Source organism: Netta rufina, assembly GCF_964035555.1.
Source record: "Netta rufina genome assembly, chromosome: 23".
Classification (NCBI taxonomy): domain Eukaryota; kingdom Metazoa; phylum Chordata; class Aves; order Anseriformes; family Anatidae; genus Netta; species Netta rufina.
The window spans coordinates 7,226,884-7,248,956 of NC_140147.1; the positions used below are offsets into that span (position 1 = coordinate 7,226,884).

The following is a 22,073-nucleotide window of genomic DNA, read 5'->3' on the forward strand; positions in this document are numbered from 1 at the left end:
ATTGGACACTGTAAGGCTGATGGAGTTAAGGAGTTTAGGTAATGCTAGAGCTAAGTGCCCTAGCTCCTTCCTCCAAAGAAATCATGGTAACGTACGCTGTGCTATAACATCTACCAGCATCACTGCTCACTAAATCCCAACCTTTCTTTTTGATAATCATAGAATCATGGAATGGTTTGGGTTGGAAGGGGCCTTTAAAGATCATCTAGTCCAGCTCCCCTGTGATGGGCAGGGACATCTTTCACTAAATCAGGCTGCCCAAAGCCCCATCAGAAGTCATATTTAGTTAAAAGATATATCAGCAGCTGTGGATTGGCAGTTAGCAATGGACTGGATAGCTCTTACACACTGGCCATGTATATAGACAGGAGAGAGAAAATAAACAGCATTTTCTTCAAAGCTGAGCAAAAAAATAGAAACTGGGGAGGGGGAAGAGAAAGTACTAAACATTGCCAGTACTTGCTTGCTAATTGCCATAGTTTCTATTTTAAAATAGGACATGTTTTTTATACAATTTAGCACTTAGATTATTTTTCTCTGTATCAAAGAAACAAAATAAGCATACCTGATTTACTTTGAAATAGTTACAATAATCTTAGCATTAGAGATTTAATTGCGCTGCATGAACCATGCTAGAGTGAACATGTGAAATATCATGTATACTTCTCTGGAAACATGAACTCTTTTGTACCAGCTCCCCTTACAGTCAAGGAAGAGAGATGCTCTCCCTGAAGGGCAGGTTATTCAAGCTGTCTTAGCGGCTGACTGGCTCTGACTCTCAGATGTCTAAGTGGACTGTGATGAATCCCACCTAAACTTTGTTATTTGCACATGGTACATCACTGAAGTAGGGGACAAGGAGAGGAATGCTGAAAACAGTGTTCATATTACTGAATTAATAATAATAAGTAGATAACATTATATCCATAGCAAACAGAATTGATATATCAGTGTAGACCTAATGTAATAAAGCTAAGAAAATAAAGTTTTATAATAATAAGCTTTGGAAATACACATTTTAATTTGACTAGCAATATAATGCTATCAATCAACAGTTAATCTATACGTATGGTATATGAGATTTGTAATTTCTTCGCATTGGTTAGATAATTGATGAAGTGCAATAGTGTGTTGAATTAAGAAATGCTTATGAAGTCATCTCATAGCAAATAAAGGTCAGGAAGGTGCAAAATAGCTATGACTGGAGTATTAAAGCTCTGCTTCTGGAAATATGTTCAAGTATTAAAAAGTTGTTTGGTGTTGATACACCTGAGATCTTATGTGAAAGCTCAGAAATGTCTTGAATAATCAGAATAACAATTCTAACCAGTAACACAGTTGTCTTGCTGCTCCCCATGAGAAATTCAGGTGCAAACTTGTGCTCCTGTTGATTCAGCTCAGTGTCTAAAGAATTTTTAATAATTTATTCTACTAATGCACATACTTGCTACAAAGGGAATCAGGATCCTGTGAAAAACATCAGGACGCATGTGGATAGACCTGGGTTCATGTATAGATGTGATGCCTACACAGGCAAGTGCCTACACTACCTGCCTGATGTGTAGGCAGGAGGGATCCACCCTTTGTGCTGCATTGTGAGGGGCACCCACAGGACACTGGCCAAAACAAGGCCCTCTGCTGTGTGCCCAGAGTGCACAGTGCAACTTCATGGCTATGGGAGAGGGAGGACAACAGGCTGAGACCATGAAGAGTGTCTGCTCCCTCCTGCCAGCAAAGGTGGTATTGTACTCTGCAAAACCATGCTAAGTCCTCCAGGCAGGAGCACAAGACATCTGAGGGGAACATCACTCTGCCACACACGGTGGGGTTGAGAACAGTGGAGCAAAGAATTGATCTTGCCTTAAGTGCTGAGTGACATTAGTGTGGCTTTGAGGGTTGCTGCTTCCTGCAAGTGCTTTAGGCGTTTCCCAAGAACTGTGACTTCCAGCTCTCAGTCATTGCTTTAGTGAAAAACAAACGAGCAATTGCAGTTGTGCTCATTCCTCTTTCCTAGGGACAGGGCAGCTTGTCCCAAGCTAACAAGGACAGTCTTTTAGATTCCCTGTGTTTTGCTCTTAGGTTAGTTTATGTACCCAGTGTTGAAATGATTTCCTCATCGTATGAGGATACTTCTATTTGAGATTACTCTGCTAACAGGTTGCTAACAGTAAGTTCAAATGGCTCATTAGCTTGTGGGTAACGGACAGCAAATAACCACAAATAATCACCATTGCTGTTCTTAAACTTTCTCTCCAATATATTTTCTTGTTCATTTATGATAATAATGTGGTAGTCGTTTCAGTACATGGTGCTACCTAATTCTACTTTATTGTGCAAGGTACATGTGTATATTTTTTTTCAAGTTTATTCCATCTCATCTATAGCTTTTGCAAAATGTTGTTCCTTCCCGTATCTGTTTCAGACAGCTTAATCCAAAGCCAGGAATCTAGTTAGGACTATGATTACTTTTGCAGCATATCCAGTTCTTCGTACTGGAACATTGTGCATGCATTATGTGCATGCAAACCTAGTCACATTCCATTTTACTGATTTTACCACCTTTTGACATCTACACAATCTGCATTTTCAGTGGTCCTAATTTTTCAGTACAATACACTGTCATGTTACTTTGTTTTTCTCCCGGAAGATGCGTCTTGATTTGACTATGTTCTGTGGACTGGCAAATTTTTATAGCTTCTTGAGCAAGTCTTGTCTTTGGTTTGTGTTCTGGTCTCAAAGTTGGACTCTGCAAGCACTCTAATGCTGTGTACTTGAGTCATTGTCCCTAGTATACAAGAACTTAGAAACGTCTCCCTCTTTTGAGTTCTCCTATGAATGTCTTCTTCAAAAATATGAGTATTGTTAGGAGTGCCATCTGCTGTTTGCTAGGTCACGCAGAGTGTGTCTTTGTTACTGGTCAAGGTTTCAGCATGACAGAATACATAGTTTATTTAGGCAAGATAGCGGATTCTATGTTTAAATGAAAAATTAAAGCCAGTTACGAAACAATAGGAAAGCAAATGGATTTTTATTGGTTTCCTGAAATTTAGCACCATTTTCAGCCATCCCTGGCTGTTACCCAGCTACAAGGTAGAGCATATACTCTCTAATTCCTCTGACTTCAGTGTGAAGTTAAAAGAAACATTTTCAATATCTTAAAAGATATTTCATCATGTTCTCTCTTTTTTTTTCTGCTCTATTCAGTGAAAGAGCAAATTCTGAGCAATTTCATTTCAATATATTTATTTCTGTATATACTGCTTACCTCACACCAACACAGATATTCATGGGATCACCAAAGCATTCTCTTTGCACCTGAGCACTGTCAGAATGTGTTGTCAGCTGCATCATAAAATTGCTTTCTTCAAAAATCATCCTAATGGTAGCTGTACTCCAGAGGGGACAGGAATGTGTCCTGACTTAGTTTATGCTGTGGACTAAGTATCTTCGGAAATTTTGGGCATCTCTCCTGTCTCCTGTGCACGGGCTGCCGTTAAGTATGCTCATTGTCCACACGATGGCAGTCTAACTATCTTTTGGTGCTATTAACCTCACGTTTGCAAGTGTGCCTGCCTTGTCACACTTCAGAGTTTAAAAGGGAGCAACATCTCTCCCTCCCTGCTTTTCCCTTTCTGTGTTTGTCGTGGTTCCGCTCAAGTGGGCAGCCGAGCTCCACCACAGCCGCTCTCTCACTCCCCCTTCTCAAAGAGGAATGGGGAGAAAGTATGTGAAAAGGGCTCAAAGGTTGAGATAAGGACGAGAAAATCATGCAGTAATTATTGTAACGGGCAAAACAGACTCAGCATAAGGAGATAGTAAGATTTATTGCTCATTACTAACAAGCTAGAGAAGTGAGAAACAAAGCAAAGAAACCAAAAGCACCTTCCCCCCCCCCCCCCCAATCCACCCTCTTCCACCTCCTCCCCCCGAGCGGCGCAGGGGAACGGGGGAATGGGGGTTATGGTCAGTCTACAGCACTTCTTCTCTGCCGCTCCTTCTCGGTCACTCTCGTCCCCTGTGCTGTGGGGTCCCACCCACGGGATGCAGTCCTTGATGAACTGATCCGGCGTGGGCTTCCCACAGGCAGCAGCTCTTCCAGAACTGCTCCAGATATGGGTCCGTACCACGGGGTCCATCCCTCAGGAGAAAACTGCTCCAACCTGGCTCCCCTACGGGCTGCAACTCCTGCCAGATCACCTGCTCCTGCGTGGGCTCCTCTCCACGGGCTACAGGTCCGGCCCGGAATCTGCTCCGGCAGGGATCTTCCACAGGCGGCAGCCTCCGTCGGTGCAGGGCCACCTGCTCCACCGTGGTTTCCTCCACGGGCTGCAGCGTGGAACCCTGCTCCACCGTGGTACTCCATGGGCTGCAGGGGGACATCCTGCTTCACCATGGTCCTCACCGCAGGCCGCAGGGGACTTCTGCTCTGGCGCCTGGAGCACCTCTCCCCCTCCTTCTGCACTGACCTTGATGCCTGCAAGGCTGTTCCTCACTCCTCTCACTCTCCCAGCTGCTGTGAGGTGCAGCGTTTTTTTCCCTGTCTTAAATGTGCTCTCACAGAGGTGCAAAACAACATCGTTTATTGGCTCAGCTCTGGAAAACAGTGGGGCCCTTACCAAACATGGGGCAGCTTCTAGATCCTTCTCACAGAAACCACCCCTATGACCCCCTGCTACCAAAACCTTGCCACGTAAACCCACTACAGTGTTACTGTAACTATAGAACTGAAACAGAAAGCAACTTTTCAAAAGAAGTACCTGGCTTTAGGTAAGCACCTTGAACTATGAAAACATTATTAACATTATTGATGATAACAGTGGTTATCACCAACAGCTAAAATGTATTCTCATTTCACATTGAATATGTGCCTTGCTTCACTTTGCATACCATGAACTGTGCTTTCCATTTTTCTGCTCAGTTAAACAGCAGTGCGCTGTCTAAAACTGTCTCTTAATTTCAGTATTGTTTTCCTGTGGTGATGTTCTCTTTTCTTCTTTTTGATGAACTAAAGAGAACTCATCCAATCTCTCCAGCATATCAAAGCATTATTACACACATCCTGGACTTAGCCAGGAACCACTGAATGTGCAGACAAAGGACCCGATCTAAAGGTCCTTCCCCTATGCAGCCTTCAGTACTTTACTTACAAATGAAGGACACAGTCATCCCAGACCATGTCTTGGGTGAAGGAGGGAGATAGTCACAGTCCTCGTCTGTAGTGGCCCTGCATTTGGGATATGCCACTCTCACCCCACTGGCTGCAGAGGAGGCTACTATGACTGAGCTGTTCGCTGAGGTTGTGCCATCACTATGAAAGAGTTTTACTTCAGGATTACTCTGTACCTTGTTTTATCCTCAGCCTCACTGTATGGGTCTAAGTTTGCCTTATCTGCCCTTGACCACCAAATGTGCATGCCATTTTGGGGACAGTAGTGTGGATAAACAGGTTTGGCCTCCTTTGCTCTGTGCCATTCTGGAATGCTCATGGAGCAAGACTTGCCTGCCATCATCCAACACAATCCTGGAGTTTGTTCCAAGCTATCCATTGTATGTCATGTGTTCTGCTATGAAAACCTCATCCTGGTAGGCTGTAATATCGCATTCAATTTATTTTGTGCAATTTGAACTGAAAAAATACCCACATCCCATAGCCAAGGGCACCTGGAGAAGCCCAAGAAGAGGAGTCAAGGATAGTGCTTATGTAGCCAACTCATCTGATAGGATTTCCGTCTTGAGAAGTGTGGGTGAAAACCTACAGTGGCTTGTCGGGTAGAGAGACCATACCAGAAAGAGCACCGTGGCCTGATGGCTTCAGCACTGTAAACATAACTTCAGGTACTGCAGCTAAGGGCCTGCAGTTACCCACACTGTAGATTGCACATAGTTAAGACAATCATACTACTGAGAGAATCATACCATTGAGAGAGGGTAGTTCAGTTTTCACTCAGTGCTTGTGTCATGTTCCAGAGATCATTTAAACTCTGTCTAGGCAACACATCCCACTGGAAGATTCTCCTCAGCTGAACATGCCTCTTCATCCTTTTGAGCTCACAGTATTTCAGGATGTGTATGCCTTGTAAATATGTTTGTGTTCTTCTTTCCTTACTATGTAGCTACAGGTCTCACCTTGTATTTACCTATAAGTTTAATTTAGAGGTTGCTTTAGATTCTTATTCAATGTGTGTAGATTAGGAAAAGTAATTTTTTTCTTTCTCCATTTTTCAACAGGAAAATCATTTGTCTCTATTCAAGATTTTTCTTAGTTAAATAAAAGGTATTAATAAATAAAAGTATTATAAACATATATATTGTATATAGGTATATATAAAGTATATTAAGTATATATAAAAATAAAGTATTATAAAAGTAAATAAAAGTAACAAATTATTGGGAAGATATTCATTTTAGCTGGATAATAACTAATGTTAATTACATACTAGCCAGAACACTTATCTTCGGAGTACTCAGCCTCCTCAACCAGAAGTCTGGGACAGGTAGCATAATAACCCCTCCACAGTTCAGGTGGAAACAGAGACCTGTTGCTCTACCTGATCTGTCACAAGTCCATGGGGCCAGATGCGATCCACCTGACGGTGCTGAGGGAGTTCACGGAGGCGATTGCCGAGCCACTTTCCATCATCTATCAGTAGTCATGGTCAACCAGAGAGGTCCCAGATGACTGGAGACTTGCTAATGTGATGCCCATCTATATAGGGGTCATAAAGAGGACACAAGGAACTTGTCAGACTGTCAGACTTGAGGCCTGTCAGACTGACCTTGGTGCCAGGAAAGGTGATGGAACGGGTCATCTTGAATGCAATCATACAGCATCTGCGGGATAGCCAGGGGATCAGGCCCAGTCAGTGTGGGTTCATGAAAGGCAGTCCTGCCTGACCAATCTCATCTCCTTCTGTGACTGGGTGACCCACCTGGTGGATGATAGCAATGTTTGTTGATGTACATGTAGTCTACCTAGACTTCAGCAAGGCCTTTGACACAGTCTCCCATAGTATTCTCCTGGACAAGCCGGCAGCCCATGGCTTAGACAGGTACACACTTTGCTGGGTTGAAAACTGGCTGGACGGCCAGGTCCAGAGAGTAGTGGTGAACAGACTGAGATTCAGCTGGCGACTGGTCACCGGTGGTGTTCCCCAGGGGTCAGTGTTGGGGCCCATCCTCTTTAATATCTTTATTGATGACTTGGATGGGGGAATTGAGTGCATCCTCAATAAGTTTGCAGATGATACCAAGTTGGGGGGAAATGTCGATCTGCTGAGGGGTAGGGTGGCCCTTCAGAGGGAACTGGAAAGTTTGGATTGATGGGCAGAGGCCAATGGGATGAGGTTCAACAAGGTCAAGTGCTGGGTCCTGCACTTTGGTCACAACAACCCCATGCAATGCTACAGGCTAGGGTCAGAGTGGCTAGAAGACTGTGAAGAGGAAAGGGTCCTAGAAGTGTTGATGAGTGCTCAGCTGAACATGAGTCAGCAGGTTTGCCCATGGAGGTGGTGGAGTCACCATCCCTGGGGGTGTTTGAAGAAAGGTTGGATGCGGTGCTTAGGGACATGGTTTAGTGGATGATAGTGGTGGTAGGGGGACAGTTGGACCAGATGATCTTGGAGATCTTTTCCAACCTTAATAATTCTGTGATACTATGATACTAAAGTACTAATTTTAACTGGAGCACCATTAGTATTTTTTTATATCAACAGTAGTGACTGCCAACTCTTGTAAATTAAGAAAGAAAGTCTCTTAAGCAGGAAAGTATATTCAAAGAAACTTATAAAAGTAGATCCAGAGCCCCTGATTCCTAAACACTTATGTATGCATGTAACTTTGTTTTCATAGCAATCCACTACATTTGACATTTATTTATAGCATATGAAGTTAAATCATTAAGAAAATGTGTCTTTACAATAGCAGAGATACAGGTTTTAAGAGAATTTTATGTCCATCTGCATATCTCCGGGCAGAGCAACTGCCTGCCAGTTTTATTCAAGTAGCTCAAGAGTAATGGAACTGTATTATGGTTATGTTTAAGTACTACACTGTGAGCTTTTATTCATTTATTTATACTTTTCCATATATATTTTGTGGTTCCATGCATTATATTGTGTAGAGGTACCTTACTGCTTGTAAGGGAAAAAAATTTTGACTAACTATTCTGCATAAGTCCCAGGTGATAATTTAGCATATAAGTAATATATATTAATGTCTGCACAGTGAATACCCAAGATAAAGTTCTAAGTAGGGAATAAAAATTCTGTCAGGCCCAAGCATTCTCAAAATGCTCAGGGAACTAAATCTCCCATTTTATTCTGAAACCAATGAATGATATTTAATAGCTGCCTTGCCGGATTATTGATATCTGATAGATGCTGCCCTGCCAGTCAGAACATGTAAGAGCTACTCAACATGCTGTACATATTTCTTGGTCAAAGATTCACAACTGGAAGACATAATTTATATGCACATGTGCAGGAGTTTATTAAAATTAAGAATATATGATACTTATATTTTCAGAAATACCTTGGGCATTGAGAACCCAGGTAGATACGGACTTCTGCGATTAGAATCCATTTTCCATTTGTCATTTCCATTTTCCATTTCTAAGGATTAGAATCCATTTTCAATGGTTTGAAAGTAGCCCTGATGAGGAAAGGCCTGAGGGTTTTGGTGGACAAGAAGCTTGACATGAACTGGCAATGTGCAGTTGCAGCCCAGAAAGCCAACCATTTCTGGGGCTGCATCAAAAGCAGTGTGGGCAGCAGGGTGAGGGAGGCGATTCTCCCTCTCTGCTCTGCTCCTGTGAGACTCCACCTGGAAAACTGCATTTAGCTCTGGGGTCCCCAGCACAAGAAGGACATGGAAGTATTAGAACAAATCCAGAGAAGGGCCACAAAGATGATCAAGGGGCTGGAGCACCTCTCATGGGAAGACAAGCTGAGGGAGTTGGGGTTATTCAACCTGGAGAAGAGAAGGCTCTGGGGAGACCTTCCAGTACCTAAAGGGGCCCTAAAAGAAAGCTGTGGAGGGACTCTTCGACAGCGAGTATACTGATAGGACAAGGAGTAATGTCTTTAAACTAGAAAAGGGTAAGTTTAGGTGAGATATTCAGAAGAAATTCTTCAGTATATTCAGAGTGGTGAGGCACTGGAACAGGTTGCCCAGAGAAGCTGTGGATGCCCCATCCCTGGAGGCCATTAAGACCAGGCTGGATGCAGCTTTGAGCAACCTGATCTAATGGGAGGTGTCCCTGCCCACGGCAGGGCGATTGGAACCTGATGATCTTTAATATCGTTTCCAACCCAAACCATTGTATGATTCTGTGAAATCCTGCAAGCTGTTCCTCTGTCACAGGGTATAGAAACCTAACCTGGACAGCTTCTGAAATTGACTTTCAGTCATGTTAGCCTTATTCATGGGACAGGAAATAGCCAATGCACTTTAAGTAAGTGATAACTATCAGACTTGGGAGAATTTTTCCGTTGAACATACCACTGAAAACATTGTATGTTTATAAAAATGAATTCAGTAATTCATTATCTTTCAGGCATTGCTTAGTTTCTGTTAGACCTTTTTTCCAGTGTCAGGGTGTCTGACTGGTATTTTGAAGATTTATAATTAATTTAACTTCAGACTAGTTCATTTGAGTAGAAACACCATGCTTTGCAATTTCCCCCCCACCCTCCCACCCTCACCAGTGATTTATAACTGTTGGAAGCAAGAGGACTTCTTATAGTATTGTTCATGTACTGGTGAGTGGATGGCATGCACTTAGTTTTATGTTTATAAAAATGGTTGTTTCTTGGCATATATGGGGAAAAGCTCAATATTACATTTTGCAGTAAATGAAATCAAGATTGTATTTGGCTTTAGTCTTTAGGTAATATGGTCGTTGTCTTTAATGTTGCTAATCAGTCCGTCTCATGTCTTTGGTTTAGGTTTTCTCCTGTGTGGGATGTCTGGTCGGCCCAGCATTCAGGTAAAGAGCTTTCTTAGACTCTAAAAGTGTAAGCTGTGATATGACATACTACTGAGTCAGAGAGTCAGAGGGATGGTAAAGGTGAAATGGAAAAAAAAAAAAAAGAAAAAAAAAAGTGGAGAAGATAAAGAAAACTTACATTTATAAGTGGAACTTTTATTTCTGGCCAAAATGAACAGTAACAAATCTACATGACCAGATAATGCTCAGCCAAAGAGCTCAATGCAACTCAAGATCCAAAGTGCAATGGTATAAGCAGGGGCTTTCAACTTCTGCTTAAAATACATAGAAGTCCATTTGGACTTTCCAACTGCAAGACAGCTACACTTTCCAAAGAGATCTGACTAACTGTCTACCAACCTGATGTCTGTACCTGGCCAGTTTGCAGAAATTATCATAAAGAATAGTATTACTGTACACATAGTGTACAGTGTTTTGGGGAATAGTCAAAACGGCTTTTGTAAAGGTAAGTTTGCCTCACAAAACTGTTGAAATAAGTAGGAAAAGTTGATGTTTGTATGGATCGGTTGAAGTCCAAATCATATAATATCTTGGATTTTTAAGAGACTTTTGCCAGAGGCAAAAGGAGGTAAATAAAGGAGGCTTAGACTACCTGTGATCTGGAAAGTATGTGAGTACTGAGGTGATGACATCTGCTGATGAGACAAAGCTCTTCAAGCATAGTAAAGACAAGGACTGACTGTTCAGAGTTGCAAAAAATGTTAGGTTAAAAAGTGGGAGAAGGGACTCAGTACAGAGAGATGCAAAAAGTGAGCAAACAGGAAAGAAATCCTGATGTTACTGTTCATGCCCTTGGAATTATATTAATTGGGGCTGTTTAATGGAAATGTCAGATGAATGGTCTGTGATGATTAAAAAAGTAAATCTCAGGAACTGTTAGGAAAGGAATTGAGAAGAGAACAGGAATATCATTATGCTGAATCATTATTCTGTGGTGTACCACATCTTCAGCTCTGTGATTCTGGTCCCTCTGTCTCAGAGAGAATGTATCAGAGTTGAAAAAGTGTGAGAAAAAGGCAAGAGCTGGGCTGAGCACATGGGCTTTTGTTGGAGACACATGACTGGATTTCTTTGTTTGCTACGGCCATTCTTATGTTTAAAAGTTCTTATCCACTGAGCTTTTGCTCAGTGTCACAACGATGTACATTATGAAGAGGGTTGAGCCCTCTTGGAAAAAAAAAACAAACAGAGAGTAACAGTTTAGCATTAAATACGAGATTCTTCTGGGTCCCCTTAATGAAAAAATACACCTAAAAAGAAAAAGCATCTCTAAAAATAAATCTGACTGACAGAAGGTGGATATTTAAAAACAAACAAACAAAACAAACAAACAACAACAAACACACAAAACCAGAAAGTATTGTATATTATGATAGGACTCAGGAGCTTGAGGGAGGCTGTTTGGCATGTTAGTGTTTCATGTAGAATATACGATGCTCTTGCTCCATAGATTCCTAACCAAGTGAATCTCAGTTCTCTGTCAGATGCTGTGAAGCTGCACTAGTTATGGTTGTTAGAGGCATTTTACGTCCATGGTTGGGAGGAAGCCAGCCTGATGGTTATGTTCTTGAAGAAGTTCAGCATCTCTGCTAATAGCCTTCGGATCATGCTTCAAAGCTGTTCATGATCCATATTCAGGATTTCTTTCAAGAAAGTGTGGGTTAGTATAATGTAAGTGACATTCTTGTACTTGTGAGTGGGTCTGACTGAAAGATCTCAACGAAATCTGTCTTAGAATGTTCTCTTAAGGTCTGTAAAGATTTCAGGTTACATTAAGTGAATCTAAAGAAACGTATGGAAAGCCTGTGGTTTGTATACGTAGATACCTCAACTTCCACAAATCCTGTATCACCATTTTGGACTAAAACATTGACTTTCTTTCTCCAGATCCCCTTAATCAGCCATATTCTTCCTCTTTTGAGGGAATCACCACAAGTCATTACAATCATTCACCATGTGTGCATGATCAGGAACATCTCAGTACTTGGAACATTCTTTGAGCTTCAGCGCCAATGCATTGAATTCTGGTAACCAACACCTGACTTCAGCATTTGAAGACTGAATGTGTGTTGAAAAGAAAATCAGAATGGTCTGGAGGAATAAATGAAAACAGACCCTTGCACTGTTTAGAAACAGGTCCCAATTTACAAACCTAGCAGAAATTATGTTTACAGCAGGAATCCAGACAGCGTTGTATTATATCTTGAGTGCTCTACCAGTAGAGTCCTTTATAAATATCAAAAGCCTGACATTCAGATATTAAGAGTGGAAGAGAAAATATTCTTGAGGATAGCTTTGTCCCCAACGCTAGGGCATCAATTACATGCCAGACATTTTTGTTTCAGCCTCCACTTTTCAATATTGATTCATGCAGCTTTGTAGAAGAAAAGTTCAGAGAGAAGGTGCAAAGTTCATAATGAATGACTTTGCCTTCATATACATAGAAATTTCAAGATGAAAATGAAAAACGCTTGAATTTCAACTTACAGTACTTCTTGTATTAAACAGCAGAATCATGTTTGGATGATTATGTTAACATTTTGCTTTAACAATAGCATCACATAAGATGAGATGGAAAATCTGCCTTAAGAGAGTACCTTGTCTACTGTGCAATCTGATGTTTTCAACAAGTTAATATTTCTTCAGTGTTGGACGCAAGTATGAAAAGTTCTATTTCAGCAAAAAGGTGAGCATTTTTCTTCATTGTCTCAGAAAGATTACATTGGAAAGTGAAATCAGTACAGAGGATGACTCAGTATAACCTTTCATCAGAGTTCTCTCTCCAGAGCTCAGCAAATAAGTCATTAAATTTTACTGAAACACCACTGGCTTTGGATGAAAGGACACTGTTAGGGCTGAAGATATCCCTGTCAGTCCTTCTGTCTGTCATAACTTTGGCAACGATCCTTGCAAATGTTTTTGTTGTTATTACAATTTTTATGACTAGAAAGCTCCACACACCTGCAAATTACCTCATTGGCTCCTTGGCAGTGACTGATCTTTTAGTGTCTGTTCTAGTGATGCCCATCAGTATTGCTTACACTGTCACCCACACGTGGGCCTTTGGCCAAGTGTTGTGTGATATCTGGTTATCGTCAGATATCACATGCTGCACAGCCTCAATCCTACATCTCTGTGTTATTGCACTGGACAGATACTGGGCTATCACAGATGCTTTGGAATATGCCAAACGCCGGACTGCTGGCCGAGCAGTGCTCATGATTGCTGTGGTCTGGATGATATCTATTAGTATTTCTGTGCCACCATTTTTCTGGAGGCAAGTGAAAGCTCATGAAGAAATTGCAAAATGTACAGTGAACACAGATCAAATTTCCTACACAATTTATTCCACCTGTGGAGCTTTCTACATCCCAACTGTGCTTCTCCTAATCTTGTATGGTAGAATTTATGTAGCAGCTCGATCAAGGATTCTGAAGCCACCATCATTATATGGGAAACGATTTACTACTGCACACCTGATTACTGGCTCTGCTGGGTCTTCCCTCTGCTCCATTAATGCTGGCCTTCATGAAGGGCATTCCCATTCAAGTGGATCCCCAATACTTATCAATCATGTTAAAATAAAACTTACAGATAGTATCCTTGAAAGGAAAAGAATTTCTGCTGCAAGAGAAAGGAAAGCCACCAAAACGTTAGGCATTATTCTGGGAGCTTTCATTTTCTGCTGGCTGCCATTTTTTGTCATGTCTCTTGTCCTACCAATCTGTCAGGATGCATGTTGGTTTCATCCCATCCTACTGGACTTTTTTACATGGTTAGGTTACTTAAACTCATTAATCAATCCAGTCATTTATACAGCTTTTAATGAAGAATTTAAACAGGCTTTCCAAAAACTAATACATTTCAAAAAGTGCTCGTCTTGATTGTCTCCTATTGTGTTACTGACTCTTGTACAATCTTGCAGCCTCCCGTGAGATTTTCTGTGCTTTGATTCCTAGGGTATAGAGCAGTAACTGCCATCTCTGCTGCCCTGTGCTGTGCATGTAGCTGGGAACTTCTTGCCAATTTGCTTCTTTCTGTCTGGAATTCTGTGTATCATAAGAGAACTTTCGTCTCTCCAGTGATCATTTGTATATGTAAGATCAACATATGAAGTAAGGTTTGTAACAAATGAAAGACTGTGAATCAGAAAGCTGAGTTTTGTTGATGAGATGGCACATACTACCAAGTCTGGCATACCTTTCTAACCTGATGGGAGCAAAACATGTGCATATTTGCAGGACTTCAGTATTTTTGCTGTATATTATTAGCAATTTATGTAGACTGAGAAAGTTTCTGGAGAACAGGATCTGATGCCTATGTTTTCTATAGCATGTATCCTATCCATTTGAAATTGATAAAACCAGTAACTTTTTCAGAAAACATGTGACACAGCCTGGCTGTAAGCAGCAGGCACAAAGTCATAGCAAGTATGTAAGTTCTGTGGATACTTCACAAACATATTCATTGAAGCTACACTTCTGGTAAACTGCAGAAAGAAGACAGTTTATTTGAAAGCATTTTTACACATTTTATCATGAGTAGAATAGCCAGTGCAGAAATACTACAAAATAAATAGCATGAAGATTATTGAAAATTACCTTGATTTTATGTCTTTTTTTTTTTCTTTTTTCTTTTATCTTTTTTTTTTCCCTACACCCGATCTGAAACAAGAAAATATGTTTAGTACCAGTGTAGAATGACTGGGATATCAGAATGGAACCAGAAGTCTTACTACTCAGTTCTAGTACATATTTATTCCATACACACAGAAAAACAAAGCAGCGCTAATTCAGCAAAGAAAGATGAACATTACTGTGTCTAATCCATGGGCACGCAGACTCCTTTAGGGAGCAACTAAGTGCTTAGGAGTGAGACAATAAAAACCTACTTTTGTAAGTCTTCGTGAGAATTGAAAATCTTCAAATGATATGTAGAAAATGTGAAACCCTGGGAAAACATTGAAAGTTGTGGGCAACTGAAGACTGAAGTGTTTAGATAGGTAAAGGACAACTGCTAAGAGGAAGGAAATAATCAGTTCTCCATATTCATAGAAAGTAAGACAAGAAGACAGGGACGTAGAAGGGAGAGAATTAAGTGAAATGTCAAGAAAAACTTACTTATAAATTAATGTTGTTGGACTAGATATGAAGTCACTATTTCAGTAAGTCTTTGAGAACTTGCCATATAAACTTCTGTCAGAAATCATGATGTCAGGATTCTCCTCTGGGGCAGTGGAAGTGGAGTAGGTCCCCTGTAACTTCTCTGTCTCTAGGATCATTTCCTGTTTTTGGAAGGTGGGAAGCTGGCACATGGAGGATTGCTCCAGGTCTTGGTTGAAGTCTCAGAAAGGACATCACACTAAGTGCTGCAGCCCATGTTTCATTAACCTTTTTAGCGTCACTGATCATGTTATAGCAGAAATACCATGCTCATAATGCATATCAGTAGCATGCATTGCTTTGAAATAATTATCCCATCATCCTTCTGATAGCTGTTCCAATTCTCAGTCTGATCAAATTCAACTCCATCATCCATTGTCTTAGCCATCCCAACACACTCCACCACAGGCCACATCTATCAAAGCAATTCAGCCTCTCCTTTGCATTTCTTTCACAGCCTTTTTCTTGGTGGTGCCTCAGATGAGAACTGCACCATACAGTAACGTAGTGGAACAACCCACATACTGCAGGATCAGGCAGTACAGTTATGTAGATGGCAGAATTACAGTCCTCTCTAGTTACACACAAAGCGTTTAATTGCCACCCTGCTTGGAAGAGCCTTTCCATTTGGCATTAACACAGCAAGACAAGATTCATTTTAACATGACCCAGCAATGTTGCCAGCAGTGGCTAACCCCCAGAACAAAGAGCACCTTGGAAAGTTTCCTGCAGTCATATAAGTACTACTATGAGAATGTCTGTGATATGACATCCCCTCGTTCCCTCAGGAGTCCTTTCCAGTCTCCCACAATGATAGTCACAGCCTGAAGTGTGTATAATCCCAGAATTCACAGTATCAGACTGTGTAGACTTTTTTTTTGCTCTACAGGAAAAGGTTTCCTGTCATGAAGACACTGCTTATTTGTGTAACGATTAAACTTCCCCTCCTCTTCCACAGATGCCCTTCCTGTGTTGTCCATCCTGCCTGCATCGTGTGCTTTCTGGATGGTTGTGTTCAATCTGGCACAGTCTTGTGGACACAGAGAGAGCAGAAAATACCAGGAGATGTACAGAAAGTGAAGTACACAGCTTTAACTGCACAAACTTACCTGTTTTACAGCTTGAAAACAAAACAAAACAAAACTAAAATCAAACAACAACCACAACAAAAGATACTACTAGGGCAAGAGGATAAAAGGTAAATCAAGAGTCAGGGTCAGAGCTGGAAGCCAGAGTGAAGGTCTTGGTTCCTTAGGGACTTCAAGGAGAGAGTCAAATATGTTTTTTCAGCAGCCCATCTCACAATCCAGCCAGCATAATCCTGACATGTCCTGCTTTATACCAGCATCTGCTGAGAGCTACAGGCTTGGCTTGCCACAGAATAGAATAGAATAGAATAGAATAGAATAGAATAGAATAGAATAGAATAGAATAGAATAGAATAGAATAGAATAGAACAGAACAGAACAGAATCAGTTCAGTTGGAAGGGACCTACAAAGATCATCTGGTCCAACTGCCTGACCTCTTTAAGGCTAGCCAAAAGTTAAAGCATATTATTGAGGGCATTATTGAAATGTCTCCTGAACATTGCAAGGCATGGGGCACCAACCACCTCACTAGGAAGCCTGTTCCAGTGTTTGACCACACTCACAGTAATGAAATTTTTCCTCATGCCCAGTCTGAACATCTCCCGGTGCAGCTCTGTGCCATTCCCATGCATCCTGAGATCAGATCCCAGGGAGAAGAGACCGGCATCTCCCTCTGTGCTCCCCCTTCCCAGGGAGTTGCAGAGAGCAAGGAGGTCACCTCTTGGCCTCCTTTTCTCTAGACTAGATAACCCATGTGTCCTCAGCCTCTCCTCATGAGACATGCCTTCCAGCCCTTGTACCTCCTTTGTTGCCCTCCTCTAGTTGCTTTCAAGGACCTTAACATCCTATTTCTATTCTGGATCCCAGAACTGTGTAAAATATTCAAGGTGAGGCCACACCAATGCTAGCTGTAACAGGAGAATCACCTCTTTTGACCAGCTGGCTATGCTGTGTTTAATGCACCCCAAAATCAGGTTTGCCCTCTTGACTGCCAGGGCACACTGCTGGCTCCTGTTGAGCCTGCTGTCAACCGGCACCCCCAGATCCCTTTCAGCTGAGCTGCTCTCCAGACACTCATCTCCTAATTTGTACCTGTATCTGTCCTCACGCCTCCCCAGGTGCAGCACCCATCATTTGCCTTTGTTGAACTTCATTCTGTTGATGATTGTTCAGTGCTCCAATCTACCTAGATCCCTGTGCAAGATGTCTTGTCCCTCTAGGGAGTCAACAGCACCTCTCAGGTTAGTATCACCAGCAAATTTACTAAGGATGCACTCCACTTCTGCATCCAGATCATTGATAAAAATGTTGAACAGGACTGGTCCTAGAATTGAACCTTGGGGAACACTGCTGGTGACCAGCTACCAGCCAGATGTAACATGATTGACTATGACTTTTTGAGCCCTACCATTGAGTCAGTTCATCACCCAGCATAGCATTACCCAGCTGTTTGTCTCACAGTTGGACAATTTGTCCAGAAGGATGCTGTGAGGGAAAGTATCAAAGACCTTACTAAAATCCTGGAAGATTACGTTCATCCTTTTCCCTTCATCCACCAAGTGGGTGACCTTATCATAAAAGGAGATCAAATTACTAAAAAATTACTATGCTTGGTTATTACCAAGCTTTGTTCTTCAAATGTCTTACAATCTTCTCCATAACTTTTTGAGGGACTGAGGTTTGACCAACAGGTCTGTAGTTTCCTGTCTCCATGAGAGGTCTTCTCTCATGCCCTTTTTGTTGGTGGTTGTAACACTGGCCAACTTACAGTCAGCAGGGACTTCCTCAGGCTCACCAGACCTTTGATAAATTGCAGAAAAGGAGCCAGCTATAACATCTGCTAACTCCTTCAATACTCTGGCATGAATGGCTGTCAGGCCCCGTGGAGTTATGAATGCTGAGCTGATAAAACAGTTCCCTTAGAATTTTGGTGACGACAGATGGAAAGTCACTGATCCCTCAGACATGGTCGTCCAACTCTGAGGACCGGACAGCCCAAGATCTGCCGAAACTATTAAATGCTGAGGCAAAAAAGGCATTAAATACTTCCATTTTCTCCTCATCCTTAGCTGTTAGGTGACCATCTGCTTCAAATATCAGTCCATATTTTCCTTTGACCTCTTGCTGTTGACAAACTTGAAAAAGCCTTTTTTATTGTCTGATGACTTCATGTTCCCTAAGGCAGGGCTGCTTTCAGACTGGTCTCTTAAGAACAACTAATCCTGTTCCTACCTGATGTTCCAAGGCAGCATGCTAGCAGTGAGCCCTAAGGTCACAGTGTTCCTGAAAAAACTTGGCAGCAAAGCTGCCACTTGGTTGTCCAAGTAATGCTGAATTTTGGTCTGCATTTCACTGAGGGAGCATCTTCTACAGGGTCCTTCAGGTGTCCTGATACCTGGTTCTAAACTTGAAATCAAAGACTTGGAGTAGCTGATGCCAACATTTAATTAGAAATACTGATAGAGGCAACGATAGCAATTGTATCAGTCCTTGCTCAGATATGAGGACACACAACACACTACCAGAGTAATTCACTTGGAAGGGACCTCTGGAGGTTGGTAATCTAAGGTCCTGCTCAAAGCAGGGCCAGTTGTGACATCAGACGAGGTTACTGAGGGTTTTTTTCAGCCTTCCAAGAAAGAGGATGTTGGGCATCTTTAGGTAACTTGTTTCAGTACTTGACTGTCCTCACAGTGAAAAAGATTTTCCTTATATTGGAAGATTGTCCTTATATGGACTGGCAAGTTTCCAGCAGAGGGCCACCGAGATGATCAAGACACTGGAGCACCTCTCTTACAAGGAAAGGCGCAGAAAGCTGGGACTGTTCATCCTGGAGAAGAGGAAGGTTAGAGGAGATTTCATCAATGTGTAGAAGTACTTGAAGGGAGGGTGAAGAGGACAGAGAAGAGCCAGGAGCTACTGATATATTAGGAACCAATAGTGAAAAACCTGTTAAAGTCCTCAAAGTATGTTTCTCTAAAATGGTGACAGGGTTGATAGTCCAACTGAAGTGTCTCTATACTAATGCACATAGCTTTGGTAACAGACAGAAGAAGTTGGAAGCCTCTGTGCACTTAAAAAGCTATGACCTAATCACTATCACTGAAACATGGTGGGACACGAACCATATTGAATGTACACAAGACTATGGGACCCAACAAGATGCATCCCAGGGTCCTAAGGGAATTGGTTGATGTGGTTGCTAAACCATTCTCCACATCATGTTTGAAAAGTCCTAGCTGTCAGGAGAGGTCCCCAGTGACTAGAGTAAAGGGAGTACTGCATCCCTTTTTAAAAAGGGTCACAAGGAGGATCCTGGAAACTACCCACCATTAAGTCTCACCTTGGTGCCTAGTAAGATCATGGAACAGATCCTTCTGGATGTCATGCCAAAACATATGGAGGATAGGAAGGTGATTAGAGATAGACTATATGGCTTCACTAAGGGCAAATCGTGCCTGACTAATCCAGTGGCCTTCTATGATGGACTGACTACATCAGTGGACAAGGGAAGAGCTACTGATGTCATCTGCTTGGATTTCTGTAAGGCCTTTGATACAATTCTTCAGACTAAATCGGAGGGATATGGTTTTGATGGATGGATTGTTAGATGGACAAAGAAATGTGGCTGGATGTCTGTGCCCAGAGCAATAGTCATTGTCCAAGAGGAAATAAGTAATAAATAAGTGGTATCCCTCAAGGGTCCATGCTGGAACAAATACTATTCATTGATACTACATCAATGATAGAGATAGTGAGATTGAGTGCATGCTCAGCAAATTTGCAGATGACACTAAGCTGAGTGATGCAGTTGATATTCTAGAGGGAAGAGATGCCAAGGGATGTCAGTGGGACCCTGACAGACTTGAGGAGTGGGCCTACGCAAAGCTCATGAAGTACAACAAGGCCAAGAGCAAAGTTCTACACCTGGGTCGGGGCAATCTTCAATATCAATACAGACTAGATGATGAATTGATTGAGAGCAGTCCTGCAGAGAAGGACTTGGAGATACTGGTGGATGAAAAAATGGGTATGAACTGGCAATGTGTGATTGCAGCCCACAAAACTAACCATATCCTCGGCTACATAAAAAGAAGCATGGCCAGCAGGTTAACTGAGGTCATTCTCCTCCTCTGCTCTCTAGTGATACCTCACCTGTAGTATTGTTTCCAGATCTGGGGTCCCAATCCAAGGACATGGACCTGCTGGAGTGTGTCCAGAGGAGGGCCACAAAAATGATCAGGAGGCTGGCACACCTCTCATGAAGAAAGATTGAGAAAGTTTGGGTTGTTCAGCCTGCAGAAGATAGCTTAAATTAATTAAAGATCAATGAGAAATTGAAGCAGGGTACTTGGAAACCCATGTCTTAGGGAATCCTGCAAGAAGTCCTTGAAGAATGCAATTTCCTCTTCATCTAATCTCCTTGGTTTGGGAGGTATTATCTCTGCTTCCATACCAATGTTCTGAGCCTGCCCTTCATGAAGGACCCTTGTCTGTCCAAAGGTGTCTCCAGTGTTCAGAAGAGTACCTGGAACCTTCCTATCCAGCATCCTTCCCATGGCTGCTGGATCACAACCTGCTTGACTTTCCCCAGCCCCACGATAGTTTCCAGCCAGAAAATTTTATCCTCTTTGTACATACATGTATACAAGTCATGCTCAGAAGAGGGAAAGGAGAGCCAGACCTGGATAGGTCAGTACTTAGAACACACCTAGAAAGTAGAAGACCCAGGATCAAGTCTGTTCTCTAGTAAGTAGTAGATGGTTTTTATACACAACTGAATTGCTTCTAGAGATAAAACTGAACTTTGTCCTTTGGTATCAGGGGAGTGACATTGATGAAAAACAGACTTCCCAGAGAGTATTTTGGGAATACCTCACATCTACCCAATGTGAGGACTTCCATGAATCATAAAACCACAGATAATGGTCCTTTGAGAGGCTAGATGGTCTATTCACATTGCCTTATCTGGATCAACTATACTTTTGTTCTTCCCCTGTCTTGCCTACTTCCAACGATGAACAGAATGGCAAAATATTATAGAATATTTCCACTACATGATCCACTACTGTTCTTTGGGCAATTATAAGACACTGTGTAATTCAAGAGCAAAGAAACTGTCCCCTTTCTTTGATTATAGGCTAGTTCAAAAAGGCATATGGTCCAATATTACACCATTGTCAATGCTGGTAAATATTTGGTATAATGCTTCAGGAATTCATATTTGGGAAAAAAATGATGTGGCACTAGCATAGGAAAACACTAACTAAGGATCATAAATGAAAGATAAATAACATCACATAGCTGAAAGGAGGAGGCTGTTATGTCAGAGATCAATGTCCATATTTACTGTGTCATTAATCGTCTGTGGATCACAGTCAAGAGAACACAAATGCATTTCAAAGAAGGCACATGAGAGTTGCGTGATTTCTAAGAGTCTCTCCAGTTAAACTCTGGTAATATTGAGCACAAAGGTAAAGTAAAACACTTTTTTTTTTTTTAATTTGTAGTTGTTCCAACAGATAGTTATTTCAATGACAAATTAGAATTTATTCAAAACAGAAGAATTAGATAAATAAAAGTCAAAGCATTATGTGTTCACTTCAGAACCCTGCAATTAGATTTCAGTGCAGAATATTTCAACAACTAAGGAAGAAGACATCTGTCTTTTTTTCAATTACCAGAACTTTCCCTAGGACCTTTCAAAAAATGATAAAAAGCAGTCTCGCAATGACATTAGCCAGCTTCCCTGGCACTCTAAAAGGCATCCTTCTGGTCTCATGTGTATGCCTAATTCAGCTGATATTTTTAAGATG

General features: G+C 41.6%; 1 protein-coding gene across 1 annotated transcript; it reads left to right on the plus strand.

Annotated features, from left to right (window-relative positions):
- Nucleotides 1-12,753: 12,753 nt before the first annotated feature.
- HTR1D (5-hydroxytryptamine receptor 1D) lies at nucleotides 12,754-13,890 on the plus strand (the record flags this gene model as incomplete). The annotated part of the gene is made up of 1 exon (XM_084300454.1): nucleotides 12,754-13,890. The coding sequence occupies one exon, from the start codon at nucleotides 12,754-12,756 to the stop codon at nucleotides 13,888-13,890; it is 1,137 nt and encodes a 378-aa protein (XP_084156580.1).
- Between the last annotated feature and the right edge of the window lie 8,183 nt (nucleotides 13,891-22,073).